General features: G+C 38.8%; 1 protein-coding gene and 1 pseudogene across 1 annotated transcript; one reads left to right on the top strand and one right to left on the bottom strand.

Annotated features, from left to right (window-relative positions):
* Window positions 1-2,036: 2,036 nt before the first annotated feature.
* Window positions 2,037-2,353, top strand: LOC118836482 (annotated as a pseudogene).
* Window positions 2,354-17,175: 14,822 nt separating this feature from the next.
* On the bottom strand, window positions 17,176-23,880 carry LOC118836481 (NACHT, LRR and PYD domains-containing protein 10-like). Its single transcript, XM_036743761.1, has 3 exons — window positions 23,607-23,880; window positions 21,491-21,610; window positions 17,176-18,602 (listed from the first exon to the last, which is right to left on the bottom strand). The coding sequence occupies exons 1-3, from the start codon at window positions 23,878-23,880 to the stop codon at window positions 17,176-17,178; spliced, it is 1,821 nt and encodes a 606-aa protein (XP_036599656.1).
* Window positions 23,881-25,424: the final 1,544 nt, after the last annotated feature.

Raw genomic sequence — 25,424 nt, 5'->3', positions numbered from 1 at the left:
ACCTTTTGCTAGAGAGATGATTACTGGCAGAATAAGGCACATTTTCAGACATGACCAATGAGTGGAATTATTTATTTTGTATGATTATACTTGTTTGTTACACAGTGGTGGGAAGAATTGGAGAACTGGGAGAAGTGATTGTGATATATCATTTACTACAGGCCTTTCCTGGTCTCCCAGTTGTTGTAGCCCACCTCCTCTAAAATTACTTTCCATCTACTCTACATGTGTCTTGTACGGACCTATTTATATACATGTTCACTGCCCCATGTGAATTTAAGCTCTTTGATGGCCAGGACTCTTTTTTCTTTAATTTCCAATCCCAGAACTTAGCATAGTGCCTGTAACATAATAAGCATTTAATCAATGAAAGGTATTTTGTTGATTAACACTTTTTAAATGGTAGAAATTTTTTTTGTTTTTTGGATTTTTTTGGTAGAAAATTTTAAAAAGATCATCAAGGAATCATTAAATGAATAACATAGAAGAGAAAATAAGGAAGTACAGAAGATTACATAATCAGGGTACTGTAACTACTATGTCAAGTACAAAACATACAAAATAAAACTAAATTGTATGTCATGGAGATTCACAATTTCAAGGAGTTTTGCAGTTTAAAAAAAGTAAAAAAAAAATTACCATTTCTCCATTCATCTTTGCATAGGAAAACATTTATTGTTGTTGATGTTTGCCATATTGATAATAATAAAAGGAAATTTAAGATCTATCTGACACTGGCTCAGCAATCACGTCTCCAGTTCTTTGTCATATTCTGGGGTGTGGTTCTTCAGAGACTAGGGGAATTAGGTGCTATCTTGCTATCTGGCTGCTTATATTGGGCATATCAACTCTCTACTAGGCATTTTTGTTTTGGATTTACTGTTCAAAGCTCCTTTTCATTGCCAGGGAAACAAAATAAGATTGTAGAGAAGTTCTGACTTTCATCCATTAACTTTTGTCAGTTTCCCATCCCCATCCACTCCAAGAATCATTTCTGTCCCTTTCATTTCACCATTTCCTCCCCATATAGTAAAACTACATTGTGTTGTTTTGCTTTATGCTCAAAATTCAGTTCCCTAATATTTTGGAGATCCTAACCCATGTCTTAGAGAACCATGACATGTTGTTTGTTTTTTTTAATTAATTCTGTTTCCTGTCATTGCTTTCATATTTTGTATTTGTACAAAATATTTGTTTTGGTTGATATGTTCCCTTTGTAAACAACTCTTCTTTTCTCCTAGTTGGAATTCTTTGTCTTTGTGTCTGCGGAGTTTTACTGGAGAGATTTTCATCTTTACTAGACTGGCTTTCTCTTTAGAATGAAATCAGACCAACTATTTCATTGAACCCTTGGAAATCTTTCCTCTTAGAATCAGATCTCATTCTACCAAGATTCAATGATGTTGATGAACGCACATTTGCCTTCTTTTAGGACCTATTTGCTACTTACACTATTCTTATTTCCTTAAAGACACCTGATATTTATTTTCAGTTCCCTTCTTTGATTTTGTCTGTTACAAGTTTCTAGGTCTTCCTATTGAAATTCTCTTATCATTGTGCTTATTTTAATTGTATTTAGCTTGGTGAATATAAGTAGGCTGGTTTTCCTCTTTTTTTTCCCTTAAATCTATTTTGATTAAATTTTTAAGAAACTAGAATTTGTGTTCTTGTTTGCTTGTTTTAAATTTCTATTAATACTTTATCTTTTGACATAGCATTCACTTCCAAATATACCTTTCCCTCACCCTAACCAGTCATAAGTGTGCCACAATTTGTATATTCATTTCCCAGTCAATGGGCATACATTAAGTTTCCCATCTTTAATAATGCAAAAAGAAAAAATGCTAGAAAAAAAAATTTGGACTATATGGGGCCTATATTTCCATCTTTTGCTTCTTTGGATATATGTTTAGCACAGGGATCTCTGGATCCAAAAGATACAGATATTTAATTCACTTTCTTAGAATAATTATAAATGACTTTCAGTTGTACCAACTAAGAATTGTACCAGCTTTTTTCGGTTCCTGGCTTCCAAGATGACCAAGAAGAGGAGGAACAACGGCGCACAAAGAAGGGCCGTGGCCACATGCAGCCCATCCGTTGCTACGTACAGAAGGACAAGGCCATCAAGAAATTTGTAATCCGCAACATCGTGGAAGCTATCTCCGAGGCCAGTGTCTTCGACTCCTATGTGCTGCCCAAACTGTATGTGAAATTACATTACTGTGTGAGCTGCGCGATCCACAGCAAGGTAGTGAGGAATTGCTCCCGTGAGGCTCGGAAGGATAGGTCGCCCCCGCCCGGATTCAGACCTGCAGGTGCTGCCCCCAGACCCCCTCCAAAGCCCACTTAAAGAGCTATCTGTCCCATCAACATTCCTGAACTGATCAGAGGAAAATAAAATGGTTGGTCTATCTTAAAAAAAAAAAAAAGAATTGCACCAGCTATACATTAGTGTGTAAATCTTCCAATAGCCTCTTCAATGCTGATTATTCCAATCTTTAGGTATATTTGCCCACTTTCTAGGTCTAAGTTAAAACCTTATATTTGCAGTGTGAGTTGCTGGTTTGAACCAATTTTTAGCCAAACAAAGATACAGTTGTACTAGTTCTTCTTGTCCAACCAAGTCCTTCCTCAAGTACTTTACATTTATATTTTATCAAACATTGAATTACTGAGTTTGTTTCTTATTCTCACTTATCTATAACATCATTGATTTATTTTTAATTTCTTTAAAATGTGACAAATGTAAAGTCAGAGAGACACAATTTCTGGGTAAAGAATAATTAATTTATTAATTATGGCTAGCAAATAATTAATAAAATAAGGTCAGTGGCGCTCTTGAAAACTAAAGATGAACCTTGGAAGCTACTAGAAATTTAAATACCCTTAGAAGAGTGGGTGTTCTTGACAGGTGGAAATCAACTGTGATTGATTAACAATGAAAGAGAGAATAAATATTATAATTAAAGGCAATCTTAATCTGAGTGGCTGGGGGGAATGTTAACTTTAATTATGTCACTCTTGGCCAAAGAGACTGATCTCTCCTAGACCACCCTGCATCTGGACAAAAGGATCTTACCTGAGTAGAACAATGGTGGAGTTCTGGAAAGAATTCCACCTAGACGGAATGGTCTTTACCCATTAATCAGAATTAAACTTTCTTAGTTGGGTGGGGCCTTGCCCAAGATTGAACCCAATCTCATCATCAGCCCTGTCCTTTAGAGGCTGCTTTGACCTGGCAACTAAATGAGGAAATTGAAAGGGAAAAGTACCTGGATCCCCCCCCCCATATTAATAATTGGGTATAAATAATTATTTCTATCAAAAATTAGTACTAAATCATTGTGATTGTTCTTATTTTATCGAATAACTCAGTCAAGAAGCAGTGACTTTCATAGGCATATTCTTTTGTTTAATTTTTTGTTTAGAGTTATAAACTTGGAAAATATGAACACCCCCATGCAAAGAACAACAAAAAAAGATTGCATATGAAACAATGATATCTCACTACATATGGCTTACTTTTAAAAATATGTTACAAATTTAATATGTTGTTTCCAGCATTGCCAAATTCATCTCTGTCCCCTTTTATATGTACATAGCTAGTTAGTGTATTGTGATGGTGTTAAATTCAAATAGTAATGAGTGCCACTAATCCATATATAAAGATCCTTGCAGGTATACAGTCAACGGCTCCAGCATTGGTTGGTGATGGGCTATTGAAAACACTATGGGAGTTTTCAGCCCACCTCTCCAAGATCATTTCCTTGGTGGGGTGTAATGTTACCTTATTAGAAACAGATGAATTGTCCTGTTGGTAAACTGTGTTGGGTTCTTGTTGTTTTTGTTGGGCAACTTCTTAATTTGCCCATAATTTTCATCAAATCAGTCTTGATGTTTGCAAGTGTTCTGGACTAGATGAGTAAATGTGATTCTGTACAACAAATCTCTGAAAGCTGCACACTTCTTTACTGCTCCACTATTGCCAACCATGTTTTGACTCAGCTTTCCCTTTAAGTTAGTAATGAACTGTTTACATTCAGAGAAGTACTCTATTCTGTTGATATTAGGTTTTCTGGTAGTCATCTTGCCTTGGAGCCACCATGTTTGTTGAATAAAAAAGTTTAGCTTGGAGAAGATAAATCTATAATCAGTCCAGCACTCTGTACCACACATCATCTTCATCATCCTCATATCCTGTCTATCTCTTCTCTTTACAATGACATAGTCTATTAAATGCCAATGTTTTCTGCAAGGGTACATCCATTAAGTTTTATTGCATTTAGGTAAATGGAAGGCAGTGTTGATGATTAGAAGGTGATTAGAAGACACACAAGTCTTCACTATTAATTGACCCTTACTATTACTGTTTCTGACTCCATTATTCCTAAGGATTCCCTGGCATGTGCCTATTCATACATTAAAGTCACCCAGATGTCACATTGATGATGAGAGTTCCAGGTCTTCACAAAATTTTTCTTCAACCTAATCAGGATTCGTCATGGTGTAAGCATATGAACTGATGGTGGTGGCATAGTACTTTGGGCAAGCGGCAATCACATTGTCATGACTCCTTTTGGGTTGTATATGAGTTTGTTGACTAGGTTACTTTTGATTGTGAAACCTATTCCAGCTTCACCCCCATCACTGTGGCCACTCCAGAAAAAAATGTGCATCTAGCTGTGACATCTGGAAGCTGGCCTTCATTTGCCAACTTTGTAAAACAAAGGGCTGCTATTTGGATGCAATATCTGCTGAGTTCTCTCACAACAAGAGCTGTTCGTCTTTCAGGTCTACTGGACCATAGGTTGTCCATGGGCACACATTCCATGTACTAATGGTGAATGGAATCATCTTCATAAAAGTTTTTTGTACTTTTTGTGTATGCTTCAACCACATAGTCGGATCCCTGACTGCTGTGGTAAGTAGACCAGATTTGGTTGAAGCAGACAATTTTTAAGGCACTTTTTCTAGCTCCTTCCCCATGTCATGAGGTAAAGAGTGTGGTCATTAAGAAAGGCTGTTCAAACACCCAGGAGGCTGCCACATCTCACTACTATTTCTGTCAAGTGAGAAGACAACCCTATCACCTCGACTGTCTCTGTGCAGAGTGATGACCCCTGTTGCTTCATCATTTGCCTTTTGCCACAGGATTTTGAGGTAGGTAAAAATGTTCAGGGTGAAGTCTTTTGACTCATACATAAATTGGAGTTAAGTGAGACAGAGTTGTGCAAACTCATCACCTTCATTCTCTCATCCAAAGTCATTGAAGTCCAGTGACAAAACAAAAATCAGGATTACCGATGATGGCTCAGGATGTAGTGGATGACCCTGTTAATTTTGTTATATAACCAGGCTCTAAGTGTCACATTTCTTTCAGGAGATGAGATGTATGTTTCATCATTGTTTCTCTGGTTTGGCTACATCCTTAAAATTTTGTTATGTTGTCTTACTGTCATGTTTAATGAAATTTTCTGTTATTCCCATAATTTATTCTTTGATCTGCCAGTTATTTGGTATTGTTTTTTAGTCTCCAATTAATATGTAATCATTTAATCAGGAGCCCTTTATTGAATATATTTTTGTTGCATTGTGATAAATAAAATGTGCATATAATATTTCTGTTTTTCTTGTGGGATTTTAAAGCCATATACAGCATTTTGTAAGGATATGCACAGTGGAGAAATATGTATAATCCTTTCTACTCACATTCTGTAATAATTAGAGATCTAGTATATATAAGTTCTAAAATTCTAGTCAGGACCTTATTTTTAAAATTTCCTCAGTCATTCTTCCAAATTATGGGCAGCAAATATTTTTGTATATATCAGTCCTTTACTTCTTTCTTTGATCTTTTATGGATATAAATTTAGTAATAATATCACTGGGTCAAAGGGTATAGATTACTATCGGGGGAAGAGTTCCAAATTGCTGTCCAGAGTGTTAGATTAATACTCTGGAATTAGTGTTTCTTAAAGGACTTTTGCACCAACTTAGTAAAGCTTTATGAACAAGGGTAGAAATGCATGCGAGCCACTTAGGGTTTGCTTTGTAAATGTTCCTTAAACAATGTGAGAATGTTATTTTGTTATCTGATTAATATCATGCTTGTCTAAAGTTTTGTTACAATTAATAATGCTAAAAGGAAGAATGGTTTGTGGTTTATTATGTAAATGCCATCAAATAAACATAGCATGACTAAAAGGTTAAGATTCCATATGCATTGTGTTAAAAATTGACTATTTAATGTATTTATGTATGTACTGAGGCCTGTTATTAATTCCTTAAGTGACATCTCGTCCTCCTGATGAGGAAATTAATAACGGTTGTATGTAAAGTGTAAGACACTGGCTTCTGATGTGAATTTCTTAAATATAACAATTGGCCATGGTTCAAATTTTGAGTTTGTAAAAATGATCAGCATTATAAGGATTAGAAATGGTAATTTAAAATTGTGCTAAGATCACTCATAGGAGAATGGGCAGAAAGCTGGTTCCTACAAGAAGAGAAGAAGAAGATGCTGAGATGCTGTACTGGAGATGACTGGAATAGATACCAAGGACCAGAGGATTTAATTGACAACGTTCCTTGCCAGACAGCTGTATAAGAAAGGACTTTTTGAATCTTAAAGAGACACAATTACATTTTTATTTCTTTTTGAAGTCTCTGTATCTATATTCATAAAGGGGATTGCCCCCTTCGATTTGTCAATGCATCAATCAGTCCTTCCTATATTTACTTAAAAGAGGATAGTTAAGAGGAAGAATTCTGATGTATCTATAATGGTGAGGTGTCTACAAAATAAAAAGGGAGGATTGATTGGGATGCTGAAATAGTGAAACACCCCTCTTCCTGGTATTGATTCAGAGGAGGTAGCAAAAAAAATTATCAATATTTTCAAAAAAATTTAACCCATTTAATAATGTATTTTTGACTATTTTCCATATGCTACCTCATATTCTTTGTTTGGTCATAATAATTTTTTGTCTACCTTGTGTCCTTAGGATAATGAATGCTATGTTTAAGCCACTTAAAATTACAGAATAAAAAGGGAGGAGATGTGGAGATCCGGCTATATCCTGTTTAGGCCTCATTAGACCTCTGCAAAGCAGTCTCTTAGATCTCTGCATGGCAGGGTCAATTGAGAATGGGTCCATGCACGGCAAAGGCCATATTTAGGATAAGAAGATGTAGCAAAGAAAACCCGCCTTCATAGCTGATTAACCACATGGGAAAGAACTGATATGTTTCAGCATGATTACCCATATGGGAAAGAACAGAAATGTTTCAGTATGGTTATCTATATGGGAAAGAACAGAAATGTTTCTATTCGGTTAGTCTGTAGCAGACTGGCGTCTCATTCCCAGGAACAAGGAGATAAAAATATTAACCAATGCTACATTGTATTCTTCTGAGAAGTTAGGATGACTCAGCAATTAACGTGTATAAAGTACTGTTAGTAACTCCATTAAAATTAGTCTATAGCCCAACTATATGCCCCGCCTAGGCCCACATTTGTGTCTTTTTGTGTCAATTACTTCATCATATATTCACGCCACTGCTGGCACATTTATTATAATTTTGTTGCTGTTGTGGAGTCGTTTTTCAGTCATGTCTGACTCTTTGTGAGCTTGAGTCTTTCTTAGCAAAGGTACTAGGGTGATTTGCTATTTCCTTCTCCAGATCATTTTACAGGTGAGGAAACTAAGGCAAACAGGGTTAAGTGACTTGCCGAGGGTCACACAGCTGGTAAGCATCTGCAGCCAGATTTGAATTCAGGAAGATAAGTCTTCCTGCCTCCAGGCCCAGTGCTCTATCCACTAAGCCACCTGGCTGCTCCACTTATTATCATAGAATCTTCTAATTGGAAGAGAACTCAGAAGCCATCTGATCCAACACATACTTGAACAAGAATCCTCTTGAAAACATTTGGGGTGGTGGGCAGGAAAGGCACCCTCTGGTAAGCATATCTCATATGCTTCTATCCAAAATTCCCACTTAAAATGGGGAGTCTCTGAACTCTTGCTGGAGATATTTATTTGTTCTGGGAACATAATCCTAGGCAGGAAAACAATAAGGCAGGAAATCACTGAAAGCATTTTCTGGGAAACAAAATGGAAATCAAGAAATAAAATTGAACCATTCCCAGTAAGCCATTCCTTAAATGAATTCATGCCAGAGTTTTGGTAAGCCAGATTGCATCAGCCAATCACATTCATGTGTAGCCTGCTACACACCTCACATCTCAGCCTGTACTTGATTCATTATCAAACTCATTTTTCCTCAGCCTGAATGCTAAAATAATGCAGTGTATATTTTCATTCTTAATAAAATTTCAGCCTCCTCATTTATTAATCAAATGGCTTTGGAACCCTACCCCAGTTTCCCAAATAACATTTAATTGATGTTTATTTAATAAACTAGCAGAAGCTCTTTTCTCATGAGTAGTTAGTTGTTCATGTCTCACTATAATCAACACCAGAAATCTAATAGATTTAAATAAATATCAATGCTACAGCTATACAACTTATGAACAGTGTAAGTAATGATAACACAAATAATCTTTATGATAGCTCATGTATGAAAAAGATCACAGCTAGAGTCACTCCTAACCACTTTTGTCTAAATCCCAGTCCCAGTATTCAGCTCTCAAACTTGAAGCCAGGTTTGATGATTTTCAAAAATCATCTTATTCATTCACCATATAAAAGTTACACTCAATCCTCTCAAAGTTTTCTTCTTCATCCTCATTCTCTCTTTTGTCTCAGTTTCTCTCCTACTATCATTGTTAACAGTCTCTTCTGAATGACACCTAATCTCATAATCTTTATAGGGACAAGGGTTAAAACTCTATTAAATAACTATTATAAGCAGTTAAATCTGTTAACCTTATCACAGACTTATAATAGACTAAATTTAAAATTCACATGCTTAGCACCAACTTTTGGACTGATGAGAGATAATCTGTAAGACTCTAAAATTGTTTTTCTTTTTCTTGATATCTTTTGTTTTTACATCACCCACTTTTCCAAATGTGTCTCCTGTCATAACCCATCCCAGAGAGCTAACCTTTATAAGATTTTTTTTAACAAGAGGAAAAAATATGAGTTGAGCAAAACTAATTAAGATATTGAGAACATCTAATATGTGCAGTATTTCACATCTTCAGTCTCCCACTTCTGCAAAAGTGCAAGGGAGGGGAGGAGATGTTGGCAATGTGACTAGATGCCTTCTCATTTTTTATGTCAAAGCTTGGTAAAATTATCAAATTTAATTTTGCATAATTTAGTTTTGATTATTTTGTTCTTGCTAAAGTCTATTGAAGATATAGTAATTATATGTGTATGCTCTCTAGTAGAAAATAATAAATCTGTGTTACAAGCAGGTTTGATGATACAGACTTAAAAACTCTGATACTTGGGAGACTGAAACTGGCAGATCTCTTGAGCTCTGATTTCTGAGTTGTAATGGGCTAAACTTATTGAGTATCCAAATTAAGTTTGACATTAATATGGTGAGCCTGTGAGAGTTAGAGAGGAGTGGGGTTCCAGGATGCCCTAAGGAAGGACAAAATGACCCAGTTCAGAAAAATGAGGAAGTCAATGATCCCTTGGCAGTCAAAGTGGGACTGACTGGATCATTAGTAGCCTCAGTATTTATGGCTTATGTGAGATAGAGTTGCTCAGCCTTTAAGGAGAAAAAAAATGAAAAGGAGAGAAATTGGTGTACCAAATATAATCCTACTCCTTTCTCCCCTAGGGTAATGGTAATCAATTCTTTTTCAAACATGATGAGTAGTTACATCTGATGAGGTCAGGGAACCATACGTTTTTTAGGGGTGCTTGAGACCCCAAAATACCAACACACTGGGTCCTGTTTGAATGAATTTGACTCAAGCCTTCTCACAACCAAAGAAAAACAAAGTTTATTAAAGGTTCACCATATTGGGTTGAGTCTTAAGACATCTCACCATTTGTGACACTCATTTTCACAAGCAGGCCAGATTCGATCTACTGAGTTAGATTGAATCTGAGCACCCTCGTGGAGGCAAGATGAAATCTATATACAAAAAGATTGTGGGAGGGATGTAGGGTGGTCCTGGGGTGATGGGAGGAGGGGTTTAGGGAAGGTCTTAAGGACCTTAGTTTAAGAGTAACATATTTGGGCATAGGCACTTTGATAGCATTTGGGCATAGGCATTTTGATAGGATCAAGGGTGGGAAGTAGCTGGACAATGGAGCGCTAGGCTGGGTTAAGAGTGACCTAGAAATTTGGGCCTAGTGATAATGAAAGGCTTATGTCCTCAGGCAAACACCTCATCTCGTGGGAAGATTCAAGGAGAATTCAAGGGGGCTCCCACAGTCTGAACCCCATCACATCTAGGCTGAGATAACCAGCAAGCAGTTATTGAAAGGGAACCGAGCCTCTGGAGAGAAGTAAAGAGTATATATGTGGGTTTGGAAATCATCTGCATAGAGATGAGCCATGGCAGACAATGAGATTACCAAAAGAGAGAAAGAATATGGAGATTAGAGAACTCAGGATCACTGGAGCACTAATTCACTGCAACAGAAGTAAAGGTGCTGAAATATGCACAATGATTCTTCAAAGGTCCCTAAAAATCTATTGGTCATATAGGTGGGAGGTCTAAGAAATTAGCCTGTCTGCTACCCTTACAACCAACCTCTGTTCCCAAATAAGGTTTCTCTCTGTCTCTCCCTGTGCGTCTCTGTCTCTCTGTCTCTCTGTGCGTCTCTGTCTCTCTCTCTTTCTATCTCCCTCTATCATCCTCTCCCCTCTCTTTCTCTCTCTCCCTCCCTCCTCTCTCTTGCTCTCTACTTCCTTCTCTTTCTGGTCCTTCTGGTTGCAATTCTTGTGGTTTCCTATTGATGTTCCATGCCAACCACACTATGAAGAAAGAGAAAAGGCAAAAACTCCAAACTACTAGAAAGGTATAGTTTCAAAATACCTGATGATAATAATTACCCCTAATGTTCACTCCAATATACATGAAATTAGCTCTGATTCTGTCTCATCTGTAACCCTTCTCAGCTCCTACTCAGTTTCTTCTGTTCCTGTCATTTAGAACCTCAGACCATGTCTTTCTAAAACAGCTCTGAAACTGTCTGCCACCACAGTCTAGTATTTTTTTTCTCTCTTGAGTTCAGTAATTGAACTTCAGGGGACCTTAGAGATTGTCTAGGTCAACCTTATTTTACAGGTGAGGAAACTGAGGTAGAAAAAAGAAAAGTGATTTCTCCAGATTGTATAATCAGTAAGTGGCAAAATTAGTTCTTAATCTAGATTCTCTGACTAAATTAAGTGCTCTGGAGATCCCACCTTTCTAATTTCACTAAGCCTCCTTTTTTCATTTCCTTGTCTCTTGACCCAAAAAAGTGCCTAGGAAGCCTATTGTTGCCAGAATAGCAACAATGAGACAGATGTTCTTGTCCCTTCCTTCTTTATTCTTCAGTCTGTTCTTCTTCCTCCCTCATCACTATCCATCCCACTGTGGCTATGGTTGAAGCATGAATCTAAACTCAAAACCATGGTAATAAATTTCAGAAAAATCAATCATATCATTTTAGGCTTTGATGGAGCAGCCTGAAATGGGAATGAGGAGGTGGTGGGAAGTAAACTCAAAAAATGGAAGAAATTCTTTGCAGCATAGGCTTGAAAGAAGGGTGACTTGGGAATGGAAAAGTCAATAACTCTTGGGTTCTCTATACATTCTACACACATGTATACATGCATATGAACTTACCCAGAGACACAAACACATATATGCATGGGTCAGTCACGTCAGAGAAATAAGGGAGCAGACAATAGTAGACTTTGCTTGTCTCTCCTCCTCCTGTAGATGGAGACATAATTCTACTGAGTGCCCTGAACAGTATCACCCTACTCAAAGGGATAATACTTGAATCTTGTTGGAAAAAAAGACTTGAAACTGTCCAATATTATAGCTATGACTCCTGATATGAAATCTAATAGTCAACCATGTAGTCATAGAATGTTAAAGGCAAGGCTTAAGATTAACCAGATGGGGAATTTTCCTTTTCAGAAAGGAGCAGCAAAATGAGGAAATAGAGTCAGGGGTATAGGCTATGTCTAAGGTCATCCCCCAAACTTTTCCCAGGCACAGACATTCACTTTTAACTGCTTAAAACTTTTTAACTGCAGCAGATGCCATTTTCTACTATTGGCTTCCTGACAATTAAGATAATTATCCCTATAATCAAAGCTCAAAACAATAGTAAATTACAGTCCCAGGAATTTTACCCAAAATAGCAAGATTTCACTAAACACAACTTAGGGCTTGAATATCTTTCCTGATGTTCCCCTAACAGTTAGTATTTTTATTAATTCTTTACTTATAAATTAAAGCTACCATATTATGGGGTTTCAGACATACAGCAAATACCTAATAATTGACTCATCATTAATATGGCAAAGATACATCTTTAAACCACCTTATAAAGTTTCATAATAGCCAAGATTTTCAAATGAAAATCTGCTATTATAGCGTGGGAAGCAGGGCAATTCCAAAATATTTTTGAAGCATTAGAATATCGAAATCACTTCCTCTTGGCCAAAAATGGAGTTCACCTAACAAGTGCCAATAAGAATATATTTGTCAGGATTTTGAAGTCCATGTCACTAGCAATATGACAGGTTAGACAAGGGGTAGGGACCTGTGGCCTTCAAGCTATGTGTGGCCTCGAAGCCACATGTGGACTTCTAGTCCTTAGGTATAGCCTTTTGACTGAGCCTAAGTTTTACAGAACAAATCCTTTTATTAAGGGGATTTGTTCCATGAAGTTTGAATTCAATCAAAGAACACTTTCTCTTGGTTCCTTTCACTCTCAAAATCTCCTTAAAAGGAAATTATATACATATTTACACCTACATACATACATACATACATATATACACATATAGACATATAGACATACACACACAGAGCTGAATATATATAGGAATGAATTCATGAGCTCGTGCCTCAAGCATACCACCAGTGGTAGTCTGGCAGCATGCTCCACTTCAAGAGAAGGAAGAGAAACTAGGCATGAATTGAGAGAGGCACAACATTTTTGTCTGTTCTGGCCCTGACAGAAAAATGACTGAAACTCATTGAGGCCTGTCCCTTCCACCTTGGGTTATTCAGTCTTGGGCTCCAAGCCAGCATACTCTTTATCCCCTAATATGAGGAAGCTTAAGCAGCTTTGTAGCCCAACCTTGAGATATACTCACCAGCAAAGAGAAAGGGTAAGAAAATAAGTCACTAGAGAATATAAGGGGGGTGTGTGTGTGTGTGTGTGTGTATGTGTGTGTGTGTGTGTGTGTGTGTGTGTGTGTGAAAGTACACAATAATTGTTTGGTGGGGAGAAAACTAAGCTGGCTGAGAATAGATTCACTTCAGAGCAACCAAAAAAAAAAAAAAGGAAAGAACATCATACCCTTAGATTGCAAATATCTGATATGCAGTAGATAGATACAATTCAAACTCAATATTCCTCTTGGAGATAAGAGAGTGAAAGAGTGAGCACCCAGCCAACAGCCTTTCTCTTGGTCCTTCCCAAAGACTGAGTGGGATGGAATTATCTAAATATAAATTCATACTATGCAAGGGCCACTCAGGATCCCTGTAGCTCATCTTCAACCTCAAAAATGAGCCCCATATCTTTTATCAGTACTCTTTTACCTGGTCTGTTTGTGACCTGGGGCTTGGAACAGTGGCTGGCACTGAGTGAGCTCTATTTAAATGCTAACTATTATTATTTTAGCATTAATGCGTCACACATAGGCAAGTTGAATCCATATGAAACATGCCAAGCCTATCTATGTTAGGTACAGATCTGTGTTAGAATCAAACAAAAAATGTGCCACATGGACTATCCTTCTTATTATCTCTCATTTTTCACAGGAGTTAGAGGACCTGGATTCAAATCCTGTGTGACATTGGGCACATTGCTTCACACCATTTTGCCTCAGTTTCCTCATTTGTAATATGAAGGGGTTGGATCAGATAGCTTCTAATTTATCTGCCAACTTCAAATCTATAATCCTATGATTTTATAACTGCCTCATAGCTTTTCCCATGTCCTTCTTTGATATATCAATGGATCCATGGTTTTATTAATATGAGCAATCTATCCCTAGTGCAATCCACAACCCAGCTACACCATTTCATCCTATATGATTCTTGTCCACATATTCCCATAAATCTTTCACAGGGGATAGACCCAACATTTTAGAGTTCTTGCTCTAGGTCTTTTAATATTCCATGGGTTAAAATGCAACATTTAGGCTGTTATCCTTTGCTTAAATTTTAAATGGGAGCTACAAAAGATCCCCCACCCTCTTCCATGAGACATGGGGCAGAAACGTCCTGCTTCCATAAGTTCTGCTTTCTCTTCTTAGCTCACTTCTACATGTGGCATGATTGATGGAGGGGTTGCTCCTTGGCTGTTGCAGCTGCCAATAGACTCTGTTACACACCCCAGTTTCTGGATCTCCGATGGATGTTTCAACCTTATGAAGTTTACAGAGTAAAAATCTGGTCCATTCCATTTCTGATACCCATTCTCCTAAGATCAGCAAGGAAGAAACACAACAAAGATAGAAGAAACTCTATGTTCAAAGATACATGATGGCTGGATGGGAAAGACATTTACCCATCCAGCAGCTTTCAGCAGCTTTTCCTCCTCAAAGGCCTTATCCTTTGTTGCTCACTCTGGTCCCACCTTTGTTCTTTTGTTGTTGGGTCAAAGGGCACCGAAGCCTATTGGCTCTGCCTCAACTTTAATTTTCTTGCTTGGCTGCTGCGAAAGGAGCAAGAGCCTGGGATCTCAGCTCTTACTTCTTGTCTCTCATTTAGCAGCTGAGAAGAGACCTATTAACAGTTCAGGTCCTTTCTTGGTTCCCTGCTTTACAGGGCCCAGGAATCTGGTGGCTCAGATCTTCCTTTTCTTCCCTTTTCTCCCAGGAGGCCCTATAAAATTCAGCCTTCCTCCTATGCTTGCTCCCCTTGAGATGTTCTGGCTGTAGCTAAGTCTAATAAAATGATGATGATGATGATGATAAATAATATCTGGCATTTATATAGTACTTTAAGGTCTGTAAAGTGCTTTATATAAACAACCTCTGTTTCAGGAAGTATCCATACCAGCTTCTAACCCGGTTCACCTTCACACTCTCCAGGACTTTTCCATATTCCCCTCCTCATCCCCTTTGATGTGTTGCCTCCCTCCATTAGAATGGAAGCTTCTTGACAGCAAGGGTTATCTTTCTTTTTGCTTGTATTTGGTATTCCCAGAACTTAGCACAGTGCTTGGCACATGGTAAACACTTAATAAATGACTTGGGACAAAAGTAAAATAAATGATAAAAGGTCAAAATCAAAATTTCAATATTAGAGTTCCTCATTCTGTTGCAGCAGTTTGGGGGATTTAGGAGGCCCACATAAAAAAAAAATCAAATCATACTAAAAGCAAGAGACTTTTATTTGGCATATTTTAACTCATACATTTGAAAGCTTGACAGTTAAGAGAATATCCAGGCATGAAAGAACAGAACAAAGAAGCTGGGACAAGGAAAGCTTTTAAGCAAAGGTCACGACTCAGTTGTGATAACCTGAGTAACAGTAAGAGACGAAAATGTGTTCAGTGTGGTCATTTAAGCAAGCTTCTCCCTAGTCTTCATGCTTCCAGCTTTGACTTTAACTCTTCCTAAGCTGTATGGGAACTAGCTAGGGTCCTGATTACTACACCAAAGCAACACAATTCTTCTTGTAAGGGCTAGGATATCTACTGATATAAAGTAGGGCAGCTCACCTTACTGGGATAGCCTCCCAACAGTTCAGGACTATGGGATTCTCAGAGAAAGCAGGGTCTCATTTGGGAAATGAAGGGAAGTTGTCAGAGATCCTGTGTCTACTCAGGTGTGCAGGTATATATCAATGTCTAGGTCTATACTTATGTCTACGTCTATGTGTTTGCATCTTTATTTGTTCCTCTGTCAATATATTCACGAGTGTGTTTATATACATGTCTGTGTTCATCACATAGAATCACAGAGCTTCAGAGGCAAAAGGATTTCACTGGACACCTAGCCCAACCCAGACCTGAACAAGTGTCACTTCTACCACACACATCCTAATTCACCACCCAGACTTTCCTTAAAAACTTGCAGTAAAGGGATCTTACTATCTTATAAACCATTCTTCTTTGGGAAAGCTATAACTGTTAGAAAGTTCTTCCTTCCATTAATCCTAAATTTTCCTCCCTGCTGCTTTTATCCATAGTTCCTGGTTCTGCCCTTTGGAGCCTGGATGATAAATTTAATCCCTGTTCCATAGAATAGCCTTTCTAGGAACTAAAGACAGCTATTATCTTTCCCTTATACTTCTGTTCTTCAGGCCAAACAGCTCTGGCTCCTTCAACCAATTCTCATACTCATACTGGAGGCCCTTTTCTATCCTGTTTGCCCTCCCCTAAAGACTCTCAACTTTATTAAATATCTTACTAAAATGGCAGGTTCAGAACTGGGTCTTGGGTCCAGTGATCCAGATGTGGTCTGACCAGGGAAGAGTACAGCGAGATTGTCACCTCTTTGCTTCTCACAGTTATGCCTCATTTAACGGAGTCCAGACTTCTACCAGATTGTTGTTATTTTTTACTGCTGTAATGCACTGGTTGATTCATACTGACCTTACAATCCAATAAACAAAACCCAGATTTCTTCCAAATTCCTATCTATCCATGCCTCCTCCACCTTATACTTCTGAAGCTTAGGCCCAGACTATGTGTGTATATATACATATATATGACATATATGTGTATATATACATATATATGACTATCCTTACGTATATCTGTGTGCATGGCTGAGTCTCTGCATGACTGTGTTCGCATACATGTTTGTTTATGTTTATGTGTTAGGAGAATAGACTACCAGTTGGACACAGAAGGTGCTAAACATGAGATGGAGGGGCTGTGAGCAAAGATAGGGTCCTGGTTGCAGAAAAAGAAGTTGGTTCTGCTATGGGCGATGAAGGAGGAGATGGGGCCAAACACTTTAAAATAAAGAGGAAAGGATAGTGCTGCTCTAGGACTTTTGGCTGCGTATTTACAATTGAAAAATCGAGCTCCTGGTGGTCTACAGTAATTTTCAAGAATTAGTGTTCATTTGAAAAGAGGCAGAAATTGGCTTCTTGGGCAGTCTTTCTTCACAGTTCCTACGTATCTGGGATAGAGTATTTCTCACTCCCTCCACTCGCCTTCTTAACATCTCCACCTCCTTCTTTAGTGGCAGTGAGACTCGGAGGTTGAACTTTAACTCCAGATTCTTTTCATTTTCTTTCTTTAGAAGTTCATGGAGAAACTGCACAGTCCCTGATGTCTCCTGTTTCTCCATCAGCTGCTTCAGATTCTGGCTTTCCTTGTCAGAAATCTTCTCCTCCAGCAGGTAGAACATGGCATTGAAGAACTCCTGGAAGCTAAGATGTCTAAAGCTATACAACATTGTGCCACCGAGCCCTGCTTTGGAACTACTCACATTCAGGACAAAGGAGGTGTCCACTCCATCTAAGCTGTGCCTCCTCAGGTCTCCCTCTGTGAACAGGATCTTCTGCCTCTGGATGCCTTCTGTGGCCAAGGAGCACAGGCCTTGCAGGGCAACGTGCTGAGTGGGCTTGGATAAACTTTTCCCAGTTGGCAGAAATGTGGAAATATAAGCCATGTAGATGTCAGTCCTGTTCTTGAGGGCCTTGGTGGGAGACTTGCCTTGTTTCAGCCGCTGCTTCATCCAGGAGCAGATGATCCAGCACATGAGAGGGGCACAGCACTCATCAGAGATGGCCTTGTTTGTTTGTACAAAATCAAAGGCTTTCTTTGCCAGGTCTCCATTCATGAAATACAAGTAAAAATACTCCTTCTTCTGCTTCTGGGAGAAGCCTAGTACCTTGACATAGCGTGGATGCATCAGCCAAGGTCCTAGCTTCTCCTGAGCTGGGGGCCTAATTGTGATGAGCAGTGTTGACTGTGGCAGCAGCTCCTTTTGGATTAAACCACCCAGGAGGAAATGCACAGATTCCTTTTCTTTGACTCTAGAATGGAAATGGGTACTTTGATCAGCAGAAAGGAACTGTAGCTCGTCAAGGCCATCCAGAACAAATAAGAGTTTCTGTGGTTGCTTGAGAATGTCAGTAACGGGAGCATTGTTATTCCCACACAACACAGTGATGAGATGGTCCACACTTTTTTCCCTCAGAAGGCTCGCTTCTTGGCAGCCAATGTAGAAGGTATAATCAAACCTGTCAGGATACAGAGAGCCAGCTACCCAGCCCTGAAGGACTTTCCTAGCAAGGGTTGACTTTCCAATGCCCGCAGGCCCCTGCAGCACTACAGTCTGAGGAGCATTGGGTGTGTTTGTATCAGAATCAAACAGTGTTTCAAGACTGATGCTGCTTGAATTGCACTGCCTCAGAGGTTCCAGTTGAAGCTGGAGGTACCCTTGACTGGGCCTGAAGGGCGCATCTTCTTCATCCATAGCCTGCATCTTTTCTCTCAAGTGAGCTATGTAGATATCTCTATAATCTAATCAAATGAAAGAAAACCCCAAATCAGAGACACAGGAGGAGACTCCCGCATAAGGGAGATTCTTATCTTGGAGATATGGAGTCCAAGCCCAGCAATGGGCAGAGCCCCTGCCCCAGGTCTAGTGCTAACCCCAGCCCCAATCCTACTTCCTTCCCTGTCCTGACAATGTAATTCAACTCTACTCCCCCTGAGACCCCTCCCTGTCAAAATACAACAGAGCTGATAATAAACAGAATTTATGTTTTATCCTTTATCACCCAGGCCTTCCCCAGCACGGGCTATGAACCAGGCTGGTCAAAATGCTTCCTTAACCCAACTCTAATCAGGATCTTCACATGACATGGATGCTTCACTAAGTTTCAATGAGCTTATTTTTTTTTGTCCAGCCCATATAACCCATTCATTCTTCCTAAACCTTGACAAATGTAGTTGTAAGACCTCTGGAAAGAATATATATCTTTCCCTGCTGGTATAGCAAACTTTGTGTGTGTGTGTGTGTGTGTGTGTGTGTGTGTGTATAAGAGAGAGGGTCAGAGACAGAGACAGACAGACACAGACAGACAGAGACAGAGAGACAGACAGAGAGACAGACAGAGACAAAGAGAGAGTGAGAGATAGAGAAAGAAGAGAGACAGACAGAGACAGAGAAAAAAGAGAGGGAGAGAGGGAGAAAGAGAGAGAGAGAGAGAGAGAGAGAGAGAGAGAGAGAGAAGAGAGAGAGATAATATCTTTTCCTTTATCATAAGATAGGATCACAGGCAAAACTGAAAGGGACTTCAGAGGCCAGCTAGTTCAAACCTCTCATTTTACAGATGAGGAAACTGAGGCTCATGGAGATCAAATGATGTAACCAACTCACTGTGGACAACAAGCATGGAATGGGGGCAGGAAGGTCATACTCAGATTCTCTGACTCCAGAGCTGATGTGCTTTCCAGTAAGTCATGCTACCCTCCACCCAGGTTACAACAGGGTAAGTTCCATTAACTCTATTCATGCAGGAGAAGGCAACAGAGTGGAGTCTCATGGGGAGAAGTAGAAAGTGATCAGTGGCAGACAGGAAAAGAGATGGTAAGGTAAGGACAAAGAAGTAAGGTAAGGACGTGACTTGTCAGGCAGACAAAGCAGGTGATGTGAGTATGGAGGTGCAGGAGCAATAAGGAAACTGCTCAGCCTTCCTTTTTCCAAAAGAAATATTTTCCCAGACAGGTTTAGATCAAGGCTGCATCTGGCTAAAATAGAGGTGTTAGGCCTAGTTTTGCAAGGATGATGCAAAGTGAAGAATATTATCCCCAAGGAGGAAGACTGGAAAGCAGAGGAAAAAAGAGCTATTGACCCATCCCTGGGGTATGCTAGAGCCAGCTCGAACCAGCTTATGAGAACAGACTGTTAAATTTTCAGTGTAAATAATTACATTTGAAAAATTGGCAAATACTATTAGTCAGAGCTTGATTTATTTTCTTGATTGTCTAAACTTAAGAAAGTGTTGTAAAAATATTAATATAGCAGATCAAATTTTAAAATGTGTTGTGCACCATCTCAGGGAAAGGGTGGAAAGGCAGGGAGAGATAGAATTTGGAACTCAAAAATTTTTTTAAATGTTAAAAATGATTTAACATGTAATTGGGGGAAAATAAAATATTATAAAAATTATTTCCACCAATCAGGGTTGATTTCTCCTGTCAGTGGCATTCCATTTCAAAACAAATATTTAAGGCATTCAGTAGCTCTATTAGGGGTCTTTGGTTACAGACAGAAACTACTGACCATCAATTTATTGATTATTAGGTAGCCTAATTAATAAATTGATTATTAATTACCTCCCCCCAAAAAGTATGTTGTGTATACTTTTTTTGGTGTATATTGGGTGGGGTGGGGGGGAGATCTGGTTATTAAACATTTACCAGCACAGACAACCCGACACTTGTCTCTCCTTTACTACTGAACATGAAAAAGCTGCCTACAACCAATGTTTCTATTTCCTCAACATTCAGTCTCTTCTTAACCCCTTAGAAAATATTAGCACAATCGCTATGGCTCACTGGAGTATTCCCTCATCTTCCATGACTGTTGAAACTGAGATTCTCATCATCTATGGTTCTTGCTAGTAAACTCACGGTTAACTACCTGAGCAATACATCTTTTCACTGAGCAGGGGCTCTGATCTTGTGGGTCTTAAACGAGCTATTTCATTTAATAACAGAATTTTTACCATTTTTTCCACCTTTTTTCCTGAGTTTGTTTGCCTAGGTATGTCTGATTTAAAACGTACTAGGTTAAGCTCCTGAGTCTGTGTACTCTGGCAATAAGGAGTGCAACTATAGTTGCCAATGCCCTAATGCAAAGAGTAGTTGGTACTAAGATATTGATTGTCTCTGAAAAGGTTTTTATTTAAAGAAAAGCAATGGATAGGCACTTCATGGCTCTAGTTTTATTGTCCATGCTCTCAACATTATCTGCTTATATCTCACCTTTTCATTGTCCCACCATCTAGCTACTCTTGGCCCCAGTGACCAGTCAGGTACTCTATCTCTACTTGCTGGTCCTCTCCCACATTTTTCTGACATCCTTACCCTTACATACTTCTGCCCTTCCCCCCAACGCCCCCCCCCCCACACACACATCATCTTTTTTCCCAAAGTCCTACTGGTTCCTAATTTAACCATTCACTCTTGCCCTTTCCCCCTCACTGACTGAGCTGGCACCCTTGGATTGTGTTTACCCCCTATGGAACCTTCACATCTGGCCTCAGATTACAGACTCAAATCAAGAAAAGAAATAATTAGTGGTCAGGAACCAGTCTCAATAAGCATGATGTTGGCTAGAATATTGCCATTCTGGGGCCTGGAAGAGACCATCGCAACCTAATTCAGGAAACTTAATTTACCGTTGCTCGTTGCTTCTCCAAGAGGCTGTGAAACTGGGTTTTCTTTTTGTGACTTTCTGTTGGGATCTTCTGGTCCCTGATCATCCTGGTCAGGATCTTCTGTTTTTTGGGATTTTACAGCTGCAGAGGAAATATAAAGATAGGTTACTGAGGCTCCCAGGTCCCTCCTCAGTCCATTTGGCCATGGGCATCAAGAGAAAAATATTGATCACTTTACTTAGGAAGCAGATACTGACAAATGTACAACGTTCTTCCTTATTTCCTAGATAAGCCTTATTTGATCACTCCCTAAGGACAAGATCCACTAGCTGAAAAGGGGTAGGAAGCAGGTCTCCACTGGCTTGATCTGGCCAAGGGAGCACCAAAACCAAAAACCCAGGGCTAAGGATTGTTGAAAAACCAGGTAGAATGATGAAAATGAACTGGCCTATTATGTATGGGCAAAGGCAGTTGGATGAGCAGAGCAGAGAATGAGTTTAGAATCAGTGGGAAAACAGTGATTTCTTACAAGATCTTGGAGTATTGTCCTTACCAAAAACCACAACACACGCGCGCGCGCACACACACACACACACACACACACACACACACACAAACAAGCATTTAATCCCACACAAGCATAGAAACAGACTCACATTCTCCTTATTCCACTCTCTATAAATCATCTCCTTGTCCTGTTCTCTGCTGGGACACAGAGAACACCATGGTCTCCAGGCATTAGAACTTATAAGACTCCTATATATCTAGGAGTTCAAGACACAAGAGGAAAAAACTCTAGCTCTGTTACAGACAGTAACTAGCAGTTATTAAAAACCTACTATGTGCCATGTACTAGGCTAAGCTCCTGAGTCTATGTACTCTGGCAACGAGGAGTACAACCAGGTTAGTTATAGTGAGGGATTTATATTGGCATAAAGAATGATTCTCTAATTGCCCCATCCTATTTTTTATGAAGCAGCTAGGTATAAAGTGGTCCAAACTCGAATAAGGGCAGCTAGATGACTCATTGGGTGGTACCACGCCTGGAGTCAGAAAGACCCATCTTCCTGAGTTCAAATCTATCCTCATACACTAACTAGCTATGTGACTCTGGGCAAGTCACTTCTTTTGCCTTGGTTTCTCCATCTGAAAAATGAGGTGGAGAAGGAAATGGCAAGCCACTTCAGTATCTTTGGCAAGAAAACCCCAAATGTGGACAAAAAGAGTTGGACACAACTGTAAAACAACTGAAATGAAGCCTGAGACTTGGATAAAGGTGATCTATGTTCACATGTATTCATATGCTCATGTTCCTTGAGGGCAGGAACCATTTCCCTTTTGGTATTTTGTATCCCAAACCCTGGCACATAGTAGGTATTTTATAATCACTTACTGAATTGCACTGCTTGTAGAGTTGCAATGCCAGTTTTCACTCTTACCAACTGAATAACCTTTGGTTAATCACCTAATTTCTCTGAGTCTCAGCATACTCAACTGTAAAATGTAGAACCTAATTTGAGACTCACATACTTCACAGGGTTGAGAGGAATATGCTTGGAAAACCTGAGGTAACTATATATAGTAAATGTGAGGTTTTACTATTTCAGGTTGTGGGCAGGGTTTCAGGGAAGCTAAGTCAGGAAGAATCAGAAAGCTTAATTTGGTAGGAGAGGCCCTGAGAAAATAAGTCCAAAGAAAAATAGCTGACATGCAAACAGTGCTTTTTAAAGAAAGTTTGCAAAGTGTTTCACACACACTATCTCCTTTAACCCATCCCTATTTTCCTGATGAAGAAACTGATTCTCGGAATGGTAACCCATGGTTCCACAGCTAGTTGTGAAAGCAAAATTTGAATTCAGATATCCTGAGAATGAGTCCATTGATTTTTTTTCCTTTATACTCTTCTGCCTTGAACTTTGATTCTCCTCTGAGATGACTTCAAATCAAACAAGTATCTTTGTTTTATAAAGGAGTTAACTAAAGGGTAACTAGAATCTACAGCTGAGGAATAAGAGGAGTTTTTTCTTACTGTTGTTTATTTATTTTTTTTGTTTTTTGTTGTTTTTCCATCTCTAAAGAGAGAATGGGATGGGAACCCTAAGTGGGGGTTCAAGCTTCTCATCAGATCTGGACTCACCTTTTTCAATGGCTTGCTCCAGCTTCTCAGCAAGGTCTCGGTGGTTTATAATTTCAAGAACTGCTTTGGTCACTTCTACTGCATAGTTTACCCCATAGTGCCCGATCAGTAATTCTGCCAAATCCACAGCCTGAGCAGGATGAAGTTGGCCCCTGGGCATGGGGCCAAACTCCTTCAAGGGAGGGTCTTCCAGCTGGAATTTGAACTTCTTGAGTTCCTCTTCTATAAGGTCCTCAAGGATTTTCATCAGAACATTTCTCAGAGTGGTCTCCATGATTTCTGATTGGAAATTAGAACAACAAGCCCTGGCATTGCCAGAAAAATATGAAGAGATAGACCTAAGCCTCTTATAAGAACAGCAGGATGGACATGGTAGATGTAATATAATATAATATAATATAATATAATATAATATAATATAATATAATATATGCATATATAGATAGCTACTAGCTGTTATATAATGCCCTATTTCCTCCCAAAAAAATTGTGTTCTACTTACCTTGTGTATGTTTCACATTCACTTCTCTATGTAAATGTTATTACATATACACATATTTTTTTGTTTCATATTTTTTTGTATCCTTGGTGCCTAACAGAGTGCCAAGTAGACGATAGTCTTTAATAAATGCTTGTTGAAAGCTATAGTATATGATTGTGATGGAATATTATTGTGCTATAAGAAATGACAAGCAGGATGATTTAAAAAAAAAAACCAGGAAAGACACAAACTGATGCAAAGTGAAGTAAGCAGAACCAGGAGAACATTGTACACAGTAACACCAATATTGTACAATGAAGAATTGTGAATGACTTAGCTACTCTCAGCAATACAATGATCCAAGTCAATTCCAAAGGACCCATGACGAAGCCTACTATCCACCTACAGAGAAAGAACTGGTATTATCTGAATATAGACTAAAGCATACTATCTTTCTTTCTTTTTCTTTCTTTCTTTTTTCTTCCTCCCTTTCTTTCTTTCATTCTTTCTTTTTTTCTTTCCTTCTTTCTCTTTCTTTCTTTCTTTCCTTCTTTCTTTCTTCCTTTCTTTCTTTTTTATCAGAGGTCCAAATGTGGTCTGACCAAGTCAGAATACAGTGACACCTCTCTGCTTCTGGATACTATACATCTCTGCAACTCAGATTCTATTGTCTCTAATGACTGCCATGTCATTCTGCCGATTCACTTGAAATTCAGTTTACTAAAAAGTCCCAGATCTTTTTTCAAATGAATTGCTCTCTTCCTTTGAAATATCATTCAAATTTGTGCTATTCATTTCAACTGACATTGCCCTAATCAGGGTCATCATCGCCCTCCAAACATATTTGCAAAAAACAGACTCCAAAATTAAAAGTCTAGGTAATTGGAAGAATAATAGTGACATCCTCACTGTGGCATCCTCAAGTCACTTAATATCTTATTTGCCCTGAGCAAATCTATGACAATAAATCATAAAGCAGGTGTTGGTCTGCACTTATAGAGTTACCCTGTCCCTCACCAATGAAATTATAGGTCCTACAGAAGGGAAAGGAATGGGAGGGGAAGAGAAAAAGAAAAGACAAAAGACAGAAACAGAAAGACAAGACAAGAATGTAAAAGAAATGGATAGGTTTTGAGGGGAAGATGAGTTGTGTTGGACATCATAAGTTTATATGCCTGTGAGATGTCAAGGGTTATCCAGCAGACCACTTGAAATACAGGATCAGAGCTCAGGAAAGAAATCAAATAGGTAGATTAAGGATTTATTCATGAAAAGCAGTTCAGTGTAATAGGATCTCTAAATTCTATGATTCTATTAGTAAAATATACCATAAAATG

Source organism: Trichosurus vulpecula, chromosome 2, assembly GCF_011100635.1.
Source record: "Trichosurus vulpecula isolate mTriVul1 chromosome 2, mTriVul1.pri, whole genome shotgun sequence".
NCBI classification, from domain to species: domain Eukaryota; kingdom Metazoa; phylum Chordata; class Mammalia; order Diprotodontia; family Phalangeridae; genus Trichosurus; species Trichosurus vulpecula.
The sequence above is the reverse complement of the archived record's forward strand: the minus strand, read 5'-3'. Positions and strand labels throughout refer to the sequence as shown.